The sequence below is a fragment of the Pollicipes pollicipes genome, unplaced genomic scaffold, assembly GCF_011947565.3.
Source record: "Pollicipes pollicipes isolate AB1234 unplaced genomic scaffold, Ppol_2.1 Scaffold_7231;HRSCAF=8579_pilon_pilon_pilon, whole genome shotgun sequence".
Lineage (NCBI taxonomy): Eukaryota > Metazoa > Arthropoda > Thecostraca > Pollicipedomorpha > Pollicipedidae > Pollicipes > Pollicipes pollicipes.
The window spans coordinates 28267434-28282384 of NW_023597034.1; the positions used below are offsets into that span (position 1 = coordinate 28267434).

The 14951-nt window shown below is 48.8% G+C and overlaps 1 protein-coding gene across 1 annotated transcript; it reads right to left on the reverse strand.

Moving 5' to 3' along the window:
• Window positions 1-1667: 1667 nt before the first annotated feature.
• Window positions 1668-13952, reverse strand: LOC119110602 (transmembrane emp24 domain-containing protein 1). Its single transcript, XM_037234486.1, has 5 exons — window positions 13627-13952; window positions 5888-6027; window positions 3001-3197; window positions 2560-2626; window positions 1668-2066 (listed from the first exon to the last, which is right to left on the reverse strand). The coding sequence occupies exons 1-5, from the start codon at window positions 13940-13942 to the stop codon at window positions 1842-1844; spliced, it is 945 nt and encodes a 314-aa protein (XP_037090381.1). The 5' UTR covers window positions 13943-13952; the 3' UTR covers window positions 1668-1841.
• Between the last annotated feature and the right edge of the window lie 999 nt (window positions 13953-14951).

Genomic DNA, 14951 nt, shown 5'->3' on the forward strand with positions numbered 1-14951 from the left:
GGGTCAGGTTTGTTTTAGCGGCATCCTTGTCTTAGCCCCAGAACATATTGCATAAGACAATACTTCTAGGCTTGTTCCTGGTCGAATAGCCAGGAAAAACGAGGGACAGATATATCAATAGATCAGCAACATGCCTTTATCAAAGCCATTGAGTAGTTCATCACGGGATCATGTACGGTACACACGGTATTGTACTACAGAATTACGGTGTTGCATATGGTATATCCGATACAGTATTAAACGACAATGGAACGGAGCCGGAATAATAATGCAACTAACTATTTTCGTCCTGGCAGTTTGACGAAGAATAGGGATAAAGGTACTGTCGGACGTAAATGAGCAATGCTCCTCATAAATGCACTTGACAACTGACGTCCCAGAATACCCGTGATATTTGTTGCCAATAACTGACAATTTCGACGAGATTGAAGTTCAGATCACTGCTAGAGAATAAATATGATGCATCGACTCTAGAAAACTCTTGCTTCTTCCTTTTCTTCATTGGACTACAAAAGCCTCACATATTTCAATTAACACCGCAGATGATTATATCCACAGCCCGCGATAAAAAGCCCAGGTAACACAGTAAGAGCCTTCCACGACCGCCGTGCAGCTACTGCCAAGTAGTCGCAGAGATCATCGATGCCACTGCCCAGAGATCAAAGTTTAGAGTTCTTCATTACGCTCGCTGCCAAGAGCGTGCTGACGCGGCGAAGTTTGCGTGTACAAACAAAACGCTGTCCATGTACACGCACGGTGGTTTAACTGGGTAGATCTTTACCCCCTATCGCCCATCGGCACAGATGGGGCAAGTTCGGCTACGGTATTCCGCTACCGGGTAATATCTAAACCAATAGGTTGCGGTTTGCCAGGTATTGGTACAGCATCTGGAACCCTGGATCTCGCGTAGGCTGGATGTTGTGAGTGCTGGGTGTTATGAACCTCAGGTGCTACGGTTTTGGATGCTGCGCGCTTGAATGCCAGTGATTTCCCTCTGCCCAGGGACATTGGTCGATTTTTGGATGTCATGAACGCTGAATACCGCGATTCTGGACGTTGTGACCACCGCCTATGAATTCTGGATGTTTCAATACGCATTGGCCACTGCATCCTTGAAGCAGGTCACATCATAGATCAGCCACGACATGAAATGAGCAAATATGTCCATTCTCTTCCTCGACTTGTCAGTGCTGCGAGATGACTTTGCAACGAAACGATCCATCGCCACGCAGCCGTACTGAACGCAAGTGACCAACTCAGGACATTTAGAGCCTGAACAACGCTCGCCGCCGCTTCTGTCGACATGCCGCGAGGCGTGTGGCTGCATTACAATCATGAGCGAAAAGCAAGTTCGTTGTTCTGAAATACATTTCATGTTTTATTCCAACTGCATTCGGGACTGCATGAGATTCCCACTCCTGTAAGAAAACAAGAGAACAGGCGTTTCGTATCACAACAAAGTGATAGTAACCTCAGTACTATCTCAAGCGGCAAAGATGACACACTTCATTGGACAGTATTAAAAAAGAATGTCAGTCATCGCGAATACATCTCGCAGTTCAAGCAGCTGCCTTTGCCGTGCACTCAATTCTGTCACCTCCATACCGTACCCCCCCCCCCCCCAGTCACTCAATAAAATCGGTACGATACATCTGCATTATCCCACCCACGTACCACAGATCTCGCGCCGATGTGGACTGCTTCCCCAAGTCGCAAATCGCGTGCGACCGAAGTCCTGGAGTGGTATTCACCAGAGGTGAAATCAGCACATGCTTGACGCCCGTCAGATGTCACGACCAACCCAGATCCCCCTTAACCCGTCCACCATTTCTGCCCCGCGCTCATATCCGTCCCCGCGGCTTAGTGTGCGTGTCGAACAGCTTGCGCACAAAGAACACCTGCAGGCAACCGGTGGCGACGACCACCACCACCTGGATCAGTGACCAGCGCATGACGTAGGCGTTGTTGGAGATGAGCAGCTCCCAGTCGCTGGCCGCGCGGGACCTGGAATGGCTCAGGTACTGCTTGGAGATCTGCACCTTGTGGTCCACTAAGCCCAGACCGTTCTGTAAACAGCGTGGGCGAGGGATGCGGTCAAGGTGTACACAGATCATGTCAACTTGGGGAAGTTTTGAGGCTAAAAGAAACAAGGACAGGCAACAACGTTGTCGGGTTAAAATATAGCCATGGCATAAGCGTGACCTTGAACAATTTCGCTAATAAGGGCGCAAGGTGAAGCCTCCTGTGCAGAATGACGAGCATCTATAATGACACTTATCTGGTAATTACACAAGCAAGTTATACCCAGAGCAAACATAAAGTAATTTCGGATAAGATGAGGCCAATATAATACGGACGGGCAAAAGCAAAATGCACTCGAAATGCCCGATGAGTTTATCACATGAAGAAACAAGATTAATTCATCACTAAGGTATCGAAAGCTAACTGCAGAAAGCACGAACTCAACACAGGCCTGACACCATAAGAGCGCAACGGCATGTCCTACGTTAGTGGAAAAAATGTTAGTGTTCTGTGAAGCCCTCTTATGGCGCGGCTTACCGTAAAATTGGTAGCGACGATGTCATACTGCTCCAGTTCCTCAGAGTGTTTCTCCCATTCATCGTACCTGTAATCAAAACAAGCTATTTTTACCAAATTTCAGGTCCCAACGTCGGGAAACGCGTTACGGCCAGGTAAGAGGCCATGCCAGAGAAAGTTGCAATCACAAGGAAACTTCTGGAAGCACGAAACTCTTAGAACACTTTTAGTCGTAGATGTGGGCGTCGAAAAATGCCGACCGCCATAGATGAGTTTTTGCAGGTGCTACTTATTTCCGCTCTGTGAGTTAATTTGTAGTCCACATTCCAACTGCGGACCACATTCATTCCCGGTAGGCCAAGGTCGGGGTGCGAATCTGGTGAAATGGACATAGTGCTTGAGGTAGAAGCACACCTTTTGCACCCACACTTACGATAACCACGCTGATTTCTTCACACGCACCTGAAAGTGGTCAGATACATGTTGACCAGCTTGCCGGCGAAGCGGGAGAACTGGTTGTCGATGCAGGAGGTGAAGTATCCGCCAGTCTCGGACGTGGTCTCATACTCGGACTGCTTCTTCCACTGGTATGGATGCACCAGCTGACCGGTCGGATCCCGGACGGCGAACCCAGTCATGCCGTCTCCCCCACGCAACGTCTGGCGACACAAAACAGGAGGTCATGGAGAACCCCCAGTCACGCGGCACACAGAGTGCATTAGCACCGTGTGTGACGACCTGTAGAAAACCTGGTCATGGACGATTTAGGGAACAGACGACCCAAAACTCATCACAACAGCGTCTGAAGAGCGCCTGGGGGCCACGGAGGGATGCGAGCGGGCGTCGTGAGGGTCCTCGGAGTCTAGGGTACACGGCGCACGGTCGCACGGGACTCCGCTCGAAAAACGCATCGGCATGCTAAAAAACATGGGGACACAAAATGTTTCGGGGGGGGGGGGACACAAAAGGGGGCGGGCACCGCGGAAATCGAATCCAGTGCCTCTGGTCTCCCAGGCATGCGGTGGCTAACGAATATGCGTTAACTCCTCTACAATCGGCACCCTTAGGTCTCCAACCATCCTGTTCATCTGTATGAAAAGCAGCTTCATCAACTCGAGCGTACCCCTAGGAGGGCTTTCAGCCTAGCGTCTTGGGGGGACGGTACCTCCGCAAACGCAAATGCTACAAACATGAGACCCAATAGCAGCAGCGGCAAGCTGTCAGGGAGACGATGTTAATTAAAATACGCTTTGTGATCGAAGGTCAAGGTCAAGGTCGCCAGACGTCAAGAGGTTTGATATCGAAGCTCAACGGAAATTGTTATTTAAAGGGAGCCCAGCCGGCCATCGAAATGCTTCGCTCGGTAGGCTGGACAAAATCACATTTTTTGGGGTGTCGTACGGAAACAAAAAAATACAGAATAGACTGCGTCGCTGGCAGTCCTTAAAGGCAGTAATAAGTCAGACTGGGTTAAGGTCAAACCGAGACAAAGAAACAGACAATTTTGGGGGAGAATTTTTAAGTGATTTTGTTCTAAACGTGTTGAATGCATGTATCGCATAAGACACTTCTATACGTGCCATTAACAACGGTCACCAACACTTCATGGCCGATTATGCAAAGGTCATTAGTGCCTTGATGTGTGATGCGTGCTACACTGAAATCGTTTGATGTACGGGTGATGCTTGACGCGTGATGCGCGATGCCTGCTAAATTGAAAGCGTTTGCGTGGATAACTGGTGCGTGATGCGCGATTCCTATTTGCTTGAAATCGCTCGCATGCATAAATGATGCGTGATGCGTGATGCCTGTTCACCTGAATTCGTTTGCATGTACACGTATTTTTCGTGAATTTTAATTATTGATTGGACATACACTGTATGATAGTGATGACTGACAATTGTTCATTGTTTATTCCGTGAATGTTGGTGAACTGTAAAAACTACTGCTCGCTGTTAAGAAAAAACCTGAAAAAATCGTCTTGGATCGGCAGGAAATTTTGCGTTTACTACTGATATTCGTATTGATAAAAGCGTACAGCCGAAATATCAACGCATATATCTCTCCAATCTCCTGATGATTCCGCCAGGAATACGGCTATTAGTGATGTCCTTGTATACATAAGGTTTTTTTTGCCAATGCATTAAGCGACTAGCAGTGAGCTCCGCTAAAACTTCCTGCATTCTGTGCGCCCTCTTATCGTACGCGCTACCAACTATTCTTCACTCGAAGTATGTGGGCCTCTGGCATCTCTCAAAGCAAGGGGTTCCGGTAATGCGTTTGATCGTCACTATAGCTCACCTTTCTCGCCACGACCAATGAATGAGCGACGCGAGCGTGTTTCGTCGTTTTACTTAAAATACTGGTCGCCGGCGACTGGACAATCGACTGGTGTCATTTTGGCGACGCGAAAATATTGAGCTGGGACCGTTTAGATTAAGGTGATGTATGAACGGGGCAGTGCACATAATGGCAAATGAATGTGGGTAAATAAAGGCGATAAATCGACGCACACGGTGAAGTAAATTTAGTCACGATTTATTACGATATTATAATTTGGCTGCGGTTTCGGCGACAGCGTGTTTTGTTCGGCATCGTTTTCAACATGCTGACATTTCTGGCTTTCCCGACCAATACTGGCACGACCATGCGTCGCATAAACTCGTGTTGGACACGTGAATTAACGCCTGCCATTAGAGCAATTAATGCTTTGCTCAAAGCTTAAATTAGCAATTAACACTTTGCTTTTCCATTGGATTTGCGCCTCCATGTACTTTGGCTACCGAAACACAGTACAAAACGGAAAAAAGCATTAAACCGGCCAAATTGGTCTTGGCCGCTTCCGTGCACGTGTCACGTGCGACAACACATTTGGCACCACGTGATTCTCCGCTCGATCATCCAGCTAAGCGTGTCAATTTCTCGTCTCTATTTGTTAAGCCAGTCACGTGACGTTCGCGCGTCTTCCGGCTTCCTGTTGAGTCTGTCGTTACTAGTTTCGGGTACTTTTATTAGAGTTTTAACATCATGTGTTCGAAGTTGAACGCAAAGTAAAACGGACAACTATTCTTGCGGTAACCGCCATTGGAAAATTCATTATAGTACGTCGACATTTGTCTGAGTGCCGTTCGAAACTCCGTCAGCAACCAAACTGGACAGCAACAGATGCATTAAGACGCGCAGATGATCGCCTTCAAACAGCGAACAAACCTTCGACTGGTGTTACGAAGCACGCAACCTGACGAATGTCGTCATTCTGTTCACACATCTGACACAGAAGTGAGAACTGAAACCCGATACCCAGCCGGTGGTCAGTCCCGCATCCCCGTGAAAGCTGGCGCAAACTCACGTGAAAGCTGACGTAAAACTGAGCTCCGGGCTGGACGTACTGGTAGAAACATTCTTCCTTGCCTGCCTCTACCCAGATACGGTAGTCCATGGCCAGACCCGGCGCCATGATGTCAAACTCGGGATCGATGGGATCCGTGCCTGAGGTGACGCAGAACAGCTGTCACACACACGGCATCGATTTTCACAACCAGACAGCTGCAACGGAAGTGGTTTGTGAAGACACCTGCCATGATCATGCAACCCCTCCGTCCGACGTGCGTAGTGTATCATACCACACATTTTCCTAATTGCCGTATAATCAACTGTCCCGCTGAGGTATGCCTGGTATTATAATGATCCTTGCAAATGGACTTGAAAGATAGCAAGGCTTGACACATTTTAGACCCAACCTTTCCAAAAAATGAGTCCCACTTTCCACAACGTTTTGGGAAGACCCTGCGCTAATGACAAACTCATGCTTGCGCCGCAGCACCTGTTCTAATGTATACTTGCCAGTCAGAAATGACGCCTCCATAAATATAATGTTGATAACGCTTCCATCATTCTCTTTCAGAGAGCAAAATGCATTAGTAGACGGCGCGCCCGTACCCCCCCCCCCCCCCCTCAACCACCCCCATCTTTCTCCTTGAACTACTAGTCAATAAGAAGCTCAAAAAACGGAGCCAAACGACGAGCACCACCCGAACCAAACCTCACCTATTCGACGGGAAGGTACCGATAGTTACCGCATGCCCCATAAATGGCGGCTGCAATACCGTCAGAAGTGAGTAAACGAGCCCAGTAAACTTTGACACACGAAAGGTTTATGTCCACGGGGCTTACTTCAGCCAGCCTGTGATCACCCGTAGGAGTCCATTTTTGTAGACGTGCTGCTAAACGATGGATATGACGAAGTTCGGTGAACGCACCACCGGGTGGTGCTCGTTGTTCTTTTGAAATCTCGACAGAAGAAATAGGAGACAGGACACGAAAGCAGCGACAAGTTCAAAGACACATATCGCACGTACTGCCAGGCAAGCGACAAACGGAATAGCTGTAACGAGGGATATACCCAGCATATTTCCCACACGAAAGTGAACTGTCGAATTTCCGGCTTTGGCCCCATTTGCTGCGAAAGGATATAAGTGTAAACATCATAGCTTCAGGGAGGGAGGGATATAGTCCCCTGGTCCCCGCCCCCTCGGCTACGTTCCTGGATCTAATACATGCAAAATCAGTTGCCTTTTGCCGACAGACACTTTTTGATTTTATCAAAACTAATATTATCGTAGTTTCAAAAAAAAAAACTCAATTGGGGTGAACCGAAACACAGCTCGAAGATTTGTGGAGGGAGGCTGGGAAAGGTGAGAGAAGGACGCATACGAATGGCACTGAGGAAGTGCCGTCAAATTTTCTGAAGGGCAGTTGTCTTATAAAGGTACAATCTGTCGCAACAATAAAGTGATTCCCTTGGTCCATGAATCAACTGTTGATTTCACGAAGCCGAGTTTCTAACGATTTACTCCAGACCTTTGATTGATGTCTTTGGGATCCGATCCAAACCCTAATCAGCGCTTGTTGCGCGAACCCTGACAGCATCATCATATCGTGAAATCACGGACCAACGATAGCATTTAGGGCGAGAGCTTAACGTGCCGCATTCTCGGCGAGGTTTGTGGTGCCCTTTGACGTCACCTGACCATAACCCCGCCGGTCGCCACCAATCGCAGACCATCCTAGTCCCCGCCAAGCCACAAACGGGTGAATCAGAAGGCAGGTGCCTTAACCAACTGAGACAGCGAAACGGAGAACACTATATGTCGATTAAAAATGCGTGGCGGTGCGTTATACTGATTTTCTCGTGCTGTCCCGAACCGCTTCGCTGTCGCGCACTGCCTTGAGTATACGTGGACCGAATGACCGTGTGCGTGAATCGTGGTCAGAATCGTGTACACGAGCCCAGTGACGGAATCCGCATTACCCCTAGCATTTGATGGGCGCGAGAACTGCTTTATGCTAATGGAGGGGACTCGATGAGCTCCCTTCGTGTCAAGGGGCTTCTTAGTGGATTATCGAGAGTGAAAAGACGTTTCCTTCCCCCTAACAAGACCCATATTTCTAAGCTTATTTAACGAATTGCATGCAACTAACACGGATCACTAGTTAGTGTCCAAAAAATTGGTATGTCGGGGCGACATATGAATTTACTAGCGACATTTCATCAGCGTACCCAGGGGACAGAAATAGGGAGGATAACAAAGAACCGATAGTGCTTGAGTTCGTGCGGGACAAATACGATGGTGCGTAGGATTAATGTCAGCAAAGAAAGAAGAAGGCTACAAAATATCATAGGCAGCGGCAGGGGTGTGAAAGGAAGAGTATAAGCGAGTGAAAATATGTGTGTGTGTGATATATAAGAGTGTGTGTGTGTGTGTGTGTGTGTGTGTGTGTGTGTGTGTGTGTGTGTGTGTGTGTGTGTGTGTGTGTGTGTGTGTGTGTGTGTGTGTGTGTGTGTGTGTGTGTGTGTGTGCGTGTGCGTGTGCGTGTGTGCGTGTGCGTGTGCGTGTGCGTGTGCGTGTGCGTGTGCGTGTGCGTGTGCGTGTGCGTGTGCGTGTGCGGGTGTGTGTGTGGTGTGTGTGGTGTGTGTGTGTGGTGTGAGTGTGGTGTGCGTGTGTGTGGTGTGCGTGTGGTGTGTGTGTGTGTGTGTGTGTGTGTGTGGTGTGGTGTTGGTGTGTGTCGTTGTTAGCGCAGGGCTGTCTAATGTGTGCTGTGGGGCTGTGTGCATTGCTCTCCTCGTGTGTTCGTCGAGTCGTTAGCTGCCATATATATAATAATATATATATATATATATATTATAGATATAGATACGTTGAATACGTTAACCTAACCAACGTTTCAAGAACATTCATTTCCCATTCTGAAAGCAATATAAAACGGCCGGACGAAAAACCATCGAAAATGGCAAATAGGACGCATGCTCTACGAGAATATAATCATTGGTGAACGATCAGTTAACAGATAATGCATCCAAATATATCTAGTCAAATTACAAAACACATTCAAACAGACACACATCGCTTCTCCAGCCACTTGAACACCACGGAAAGGTAAAGGCATCGAATCACCCTGCTGTTAATGGATGACTGGACAGGTCCAGTCACGCATGGCTTAAGTTGTTTGTTTAAGTCAGGCGTTCTTTCTCTGATGAGAATGGCTCAACAACTAGTAAATGGCGTTTGCTCGGACATAATCTTAAAGTCAGTGTGCTTTCAGTCGGGTCAGAGCGTAGGAGCTTTTGGTTATGGGTTTTGCGCATATGTTGGTCTGGCGCTCCTTCCTGCAGGTGCATAGTCATGCGTCGTGATAGAGATGTGGTGGTCATTCCAATACAGGTATAGTTACTGAAGCATGTAGTAGCATTTAAATTCATGCATCATATTGGTGCACTTTAGCTGGTTTTGGTCTGCTGTAAGATTGTTTTTCATTATAAGACTGCTGGTTGCTCCACTGTTGTAATATATAGTAAGTCTTATTTCAGTGTTTTGGTCAGTCGGTGTGACATTTGTCTTGATTATGTTCCGCAAAACTTTTACATCCACCTTATGCAACAAAGACATTTCATTTCGACGAAAAAGCTGATGGGGCGGTCTGAAATTATACTTTGAATCACAACGCCGATTTCTGCTTTAAATGAGTTACGGTGTTCAAGTGACGTGTATGAACATATGTGATGAACGATCCAGCTTTCAAAAGGAGAAGAAGTGGGGAGACGCGATTTGAACGTTGAAGCGGCCTCCATCCTGTTGAAGCGGCCTCCATCCATCCGCTGGCAGTTCGCTATCGGCTACCATGATCCCCACATTCTAAGGTATCTCCTACTCTCCTCTGTCGTCATTTCTGAGCTTACTTATGGCATGTAGCTAATAGCTATTTTTTCAGGCAAAGCTGACAACGCATAAGTGAAAACATGTTATGTAACATGCTGTTCCTGTGCCCATAGTTTCACATGATGCAACCTCACATTGCCCCCACCCCTGGAGACTTCTCTTTGCAACGTCTTCCTTCCTCCTGTTTCACATACGTAAACATTTTCTTCCAGTGACCATTTAAATCACCGTACAGCTGGCTTAGGTTCGACGCTATACCTTTTGCACCCTCTTTTGGTCTGCCTAAACACGCCTTTGCCACTTTACAATTTGGTTGTGAAGGAAAAAAGTACAAAGCTTTGCACCTTGATGCTCGAAGTATTCCTTATTTTCTCCTATTGGCGATCAGCAATATTCTTCTCGCTGGATGGAAACTTTTTTGGCCCTGGAAACGCCTCTGCCATGCTACTTTTAGATTACAGCGATGACACCCATGGTAAAACTGTTCCATTCAACGCGCATTATCCTGCAGCGCGCACATCATCCTGCGGCGATCACCATCTTGCGTTTTCGCGAAATTTCACTCAGCGTCCCTTCCCAAACCGGACACTACAACCGCCCCTGTGCATATCAGGTAGGCGAAACTTTGACAAAATAGATACAAAGGAAGATTAAGAAAATCAGAAAATTTCCTTGCCTGCTGTATCCCGTTCTGAGGGACCAACGAAAAAACTGATGGGTGAATGTCCATCTTATATAATACATTTCAATCAACCATAGTTTTCAGTATATGCGAAGTATAGGGGCGCCCATGGAAACCAGAATTATTCTACACCTACCTTGCTCTCTGGCTAGGGCATAAAGCGACTCAAGCCCAGCCCGCCACTGATGAATGAACTGGAAAGCGGACGCTTACACCAACCGAGTTACTGGAAAAGACAGAAAACTTTCCTCAACCTTTCGCAAATTGCAGAGGTTACGTAGGGCAAGGCAGTCCAGCGGGTGGGTAGTGTAGGTAGAACTGATTAGGAATGGGTAACAGGTGGGTGTGAACTAGAGAACTTTATGGGTCAGATAAACCCAGAGGTGCCCAGGTGATAGGGATAACAGTTGGTATGGGTTGGCATGGATTTTGAACAAGTATGTGAACTGATATGGGTAAGACTAAACGAAATGTTCGGTAGATTCTCCAGCAAATACTACACAGCGTTACTGCTTGCGCTGTATTTTGAGATAATTAGCTTCATTTACGCTATTTTTGCAATTACCCACACAGCAGAATATGTTCGGATATAAACGTCCCTGAAAGTCTTCCATAAAGTACTTTTAAGCACCCAAAGGTGGACAGCGAGCTGGGTTAACAAAATATTTCCCGTGAAGCCTGAGAAAAGAAAGGGGTATTTGACGGGGTATTTGACGGGATATCTAGTATGAGCACGACTCAAAATACCCCGGATTGAGTTGGTAAGGCAAATCGTACTCATAAAGCCATCCACTCTACAATTGCCTGCGTGCTAGGTCCCTTTTCCATGAAAACTTTCCGGAATTTCGTTCACTAATCTAATATGCCGGAAGTAGTTAAAATGCGTTCTTCAGTTGTTAGAATTCCAAATTTCAAGCATACGCATCAAATAATTAAACTCCTCATGAGTGTACAAGCAGGGAAAACTTCCTTTAGCCTGGTTAAGCGTATAATGCAGCTTACTTGTATAACGGGCGCATAACACTGAAAACACTGCAGCCATCTGGCACTGAATTCCCAAAAAGGTCCCAACATAACCATGCAAGCGACACGTGGTCCGATCTGGAAAACCATGCAAAACTGCGGAGCCGACAAAACCCCGTTGTAATCCATGATTACCGATGGCAATGTCGAAAGTAAAGGGCTTAACTCAAGATGTTTCTTGACCTCTCATCATCTCATCTGACCTAACTTGACCTTGTAAAAATGTAGGGCTGGCTAGGGATGGACACCAACAGCCGTTTAGTGTAAAATGGAGTAGCGGCAATGAAACCCGGTGTCTGCATAATATATTGTGTCTGCATAATATATAAACCCGGTATCTGCATAATAAACCCGGTGTCTGCATAATATCCAAATAACCCGGTGTCTGCATAATATATAAACCCGGTATCTGCATAATAAACCCGGTGTCTGCATAATATCCAAATAACCCGGTGTCTGCATAATATATAAACCCGGTATCTGCATAATAAACCCGGTGTCTGCATAATATCCAAAATACGCATGAGGGCGTCATTTTGGAAGACATGTAAAATTTGACGCTTCAACTGACCTAGAACACCAACTAGCCAGGGCACATCGATGAAGCTGATATGAAATGAGGCTGATTGGCTAGGCGTAAGTGTCACCCTCCGCACGATGGTGACACCAACATGTTTATACAGCAAGTGTTCACGTATTTGAAACAAACTTCACGATTTTAGCAAAGTTTTTCGAATACATCTACACATTCGTGGCTTGCTGCACGACCTCTAGAACATTTTTAACTTCACCGATTTGGGTCCCAAGCCTCGAATTCAGACAGTACATCCATTCACCTCCAAGGCAGCCCAGCTTGCTTGAGGTGCTAAAAATTTGTTCAAAGGAACGTTGTTAAGTCGGATCTTGTTGGTCTACTTATGCACCCCAAGTGCTTTGGTCTGGGCATGGGCCTGTTGATAGATGAAAGGGGCTCTTATTCCACAAAAGCGGTTTCTTGATATACATAAAGGGCGCCTCCTAATCTAGGACAAGGATCTCCCGGTTCATAACATGGGCCTCCCAGTTCATAATGGGACCTCCCAGTTCATGATTGGGCCTCCTAGTTCATAACTGAGCCTCCAATTTCATTACAGGGTCCCTCCCTTCATAATGGAGGGTCCAAGTTCATAACGGGACCTCGTAACTCATAACGGAGACGACCTTCTTCATAAAGGGGTCTCGAAGTTTACGGAGACTTCCTGGTTCATAACGGACCCCCCCCCCCCATCTAGTTCAAAACGGGGTCGCCTAGTTCAAAATGGGCCTACTAGCTCAGAACGGAGATCTCCTAGTTAATAATGGGGGCCACGTAGAAGAAAACGGGGCCTCCTAGTGCACATCAAGTGCCTCCTAGTTGATCACGGCGGCTCCTAGTTCATCATGGGATCTCCTATTTCGTAACGGAATAAATAAAAAAAGATAATGAGCACCCGCTATTTCGTATTCCGTATTTTGTTTCATCCCGTTACTTCTTTTATAAAGAGGACCTTCTAGTTCATAACAGGGGTCATGCATTTTGAAATGGGTGCATCACAGTCCAAAACAGAAGCCTCCTAGTTCATCAAAGGGCCTCCTAGTCCATAACGGTGCCTCCTAGTTTATCATTGGACCTCTTAGTTCATAACGGTACCTCCCGATTCAGTAAAGGGCCTCAGCTAACACAAAATAGGTCCTCCTGATCTAGAGCATGAGGTGCGTAATTCATAAAGGCAGTCTCATGTTCTATAAAACGAGTTTTTTGATGCCGAAAACAGCCTGTCGAACCCCATTTAGCACCCTGCAGCTAAAGTGTGAGGATCTCCTCGATCGAAATTTCGGTAATCCACGTGAGCCTTTTGTTGGGCAAGAGGGGTCTTCCGATGTTTTTCTTTGGGGGGGGGGGGGCGAAACATACTCTGCCCCCCGCCCCCCCCCCCTGCGCTGCCCCTGGAAAGCAGGCAGAAATATAGCCATCCCTGTCGCCCACGTGGCCCAATATTGCTACACCGGTTCCCCTAGTCACGTCAGGCGTGGTACGGCCGCTGTCCATTTCACTAGTGCCCGCTGCACTGAGCTGGTGCGGCGCGCGGCGGAGTGTGACGACACTTCCGTCCCACCAGTCCTGTCGGGCGGGCTCGGCCGGCTTACCGAGAGGCTGGTGATGGGCGACGGGCAACTTGAGGCCGCCGGGCAGGGTGGGAACCGGCTGCCCGGGGGCGGGGGGAGGTGGCAGCCGCTGGCCCTGTCCGCCCGGCGGCGGCGGCGGCACCATGTTCGGCTGCGGCTGCTGCGGCGGCGGCACGCCCGGCGGCAGCCGCTGGCCGCCCTGCTGGGCCTGCATCTGGGCATGATGCTGAGCCTGCATCTGGGCGTGCAGTTGGGCCTGCATTTGGGCGTGCTCTTGCTGGCTCAGCTGCTGCTGCTGCCTATGTGGCTGCTGCTGCATATGTGGCTGCTGCTGCATAGGCGGCTGCTGTTGCATAGGTGGCTGCTGCTGCATAGGTGGCTGCTGCTGCATGACCGGCTGCTGCTGCATAGGCGGCTGCTGCTGCATGGGTGGCTGCTGCTGCATATGGGGCGGCTGCTGCTGCATGGGTGGAGGCTGTTGTTGCAGCGGTACCTGCTGCTGCTGAGGCACCTGCCCTTGTTGCACCGGTACCTGTTGCTGATGCTGCTGCTGCTGCACTGGTACCTGTTGCTGCTGCTGCTGCTGCTGCACTGGTACCTGTTGCTGCTGCTGCTGCTGCTGCACTGGTACCTGTTGCTGCTGCACTGGCACCTGTTGCTGCTGCTGCTGCTGCTGCTGCACTGGCACTTGCTGCTGCTGCTGCTGCTGCGCCTGACCATTTGCGAGTCCTATTACACAGCACACCACCACCGCGCACGACACCGTTACGCGTCCCAGGGACATGGCGGCCGCCATCCCCTCGCCCTCTCCCCTCCTGTCTGACCGTCCGCTTCTCCACCTGTGGCCGCCGCTCGCGGGCGGGTGAAAGGCACTACTGCCGGCAGGCCGGCGCAGCCTACCTTCCCGGGGCGGCCGCCCCTCAGCTGACGTGTCCCGCAGTCAGCTGACGCGTGCGGCGTGGGCCGCCGGGCCGCGCAGCCGGGCCGTCGCGCGGCCGGCCGCACGCCTGGCAGTGGTCAAGGGCGGTGGGGGATGGCTATCGCGGACCGCCGATTAGGGTTTAAAAATGAGATGCTGGTAAGGGACTGCTCATACAATCATGTCTCGCGTGGACAGGAAGAAGCAGTGAAGCCAAGGAGTGTAACGTTGGAGGAGTGTGGCTTTGGAGTGTAGCCAAAGTGTTAAAAGGGGACAGACCGCGTAGCGTTACGCTCAAGTGTAGCTGCAAATTATGCAGTGCTGTGTTCAAAAGGTTTTGAAGCCTCTAAGCCGGCCACCGTTGGCTTCCTCCCATGACAAGCAGCCCACATGTCTAAGTTTCGCACCTATGGGTTAATGAACGGCC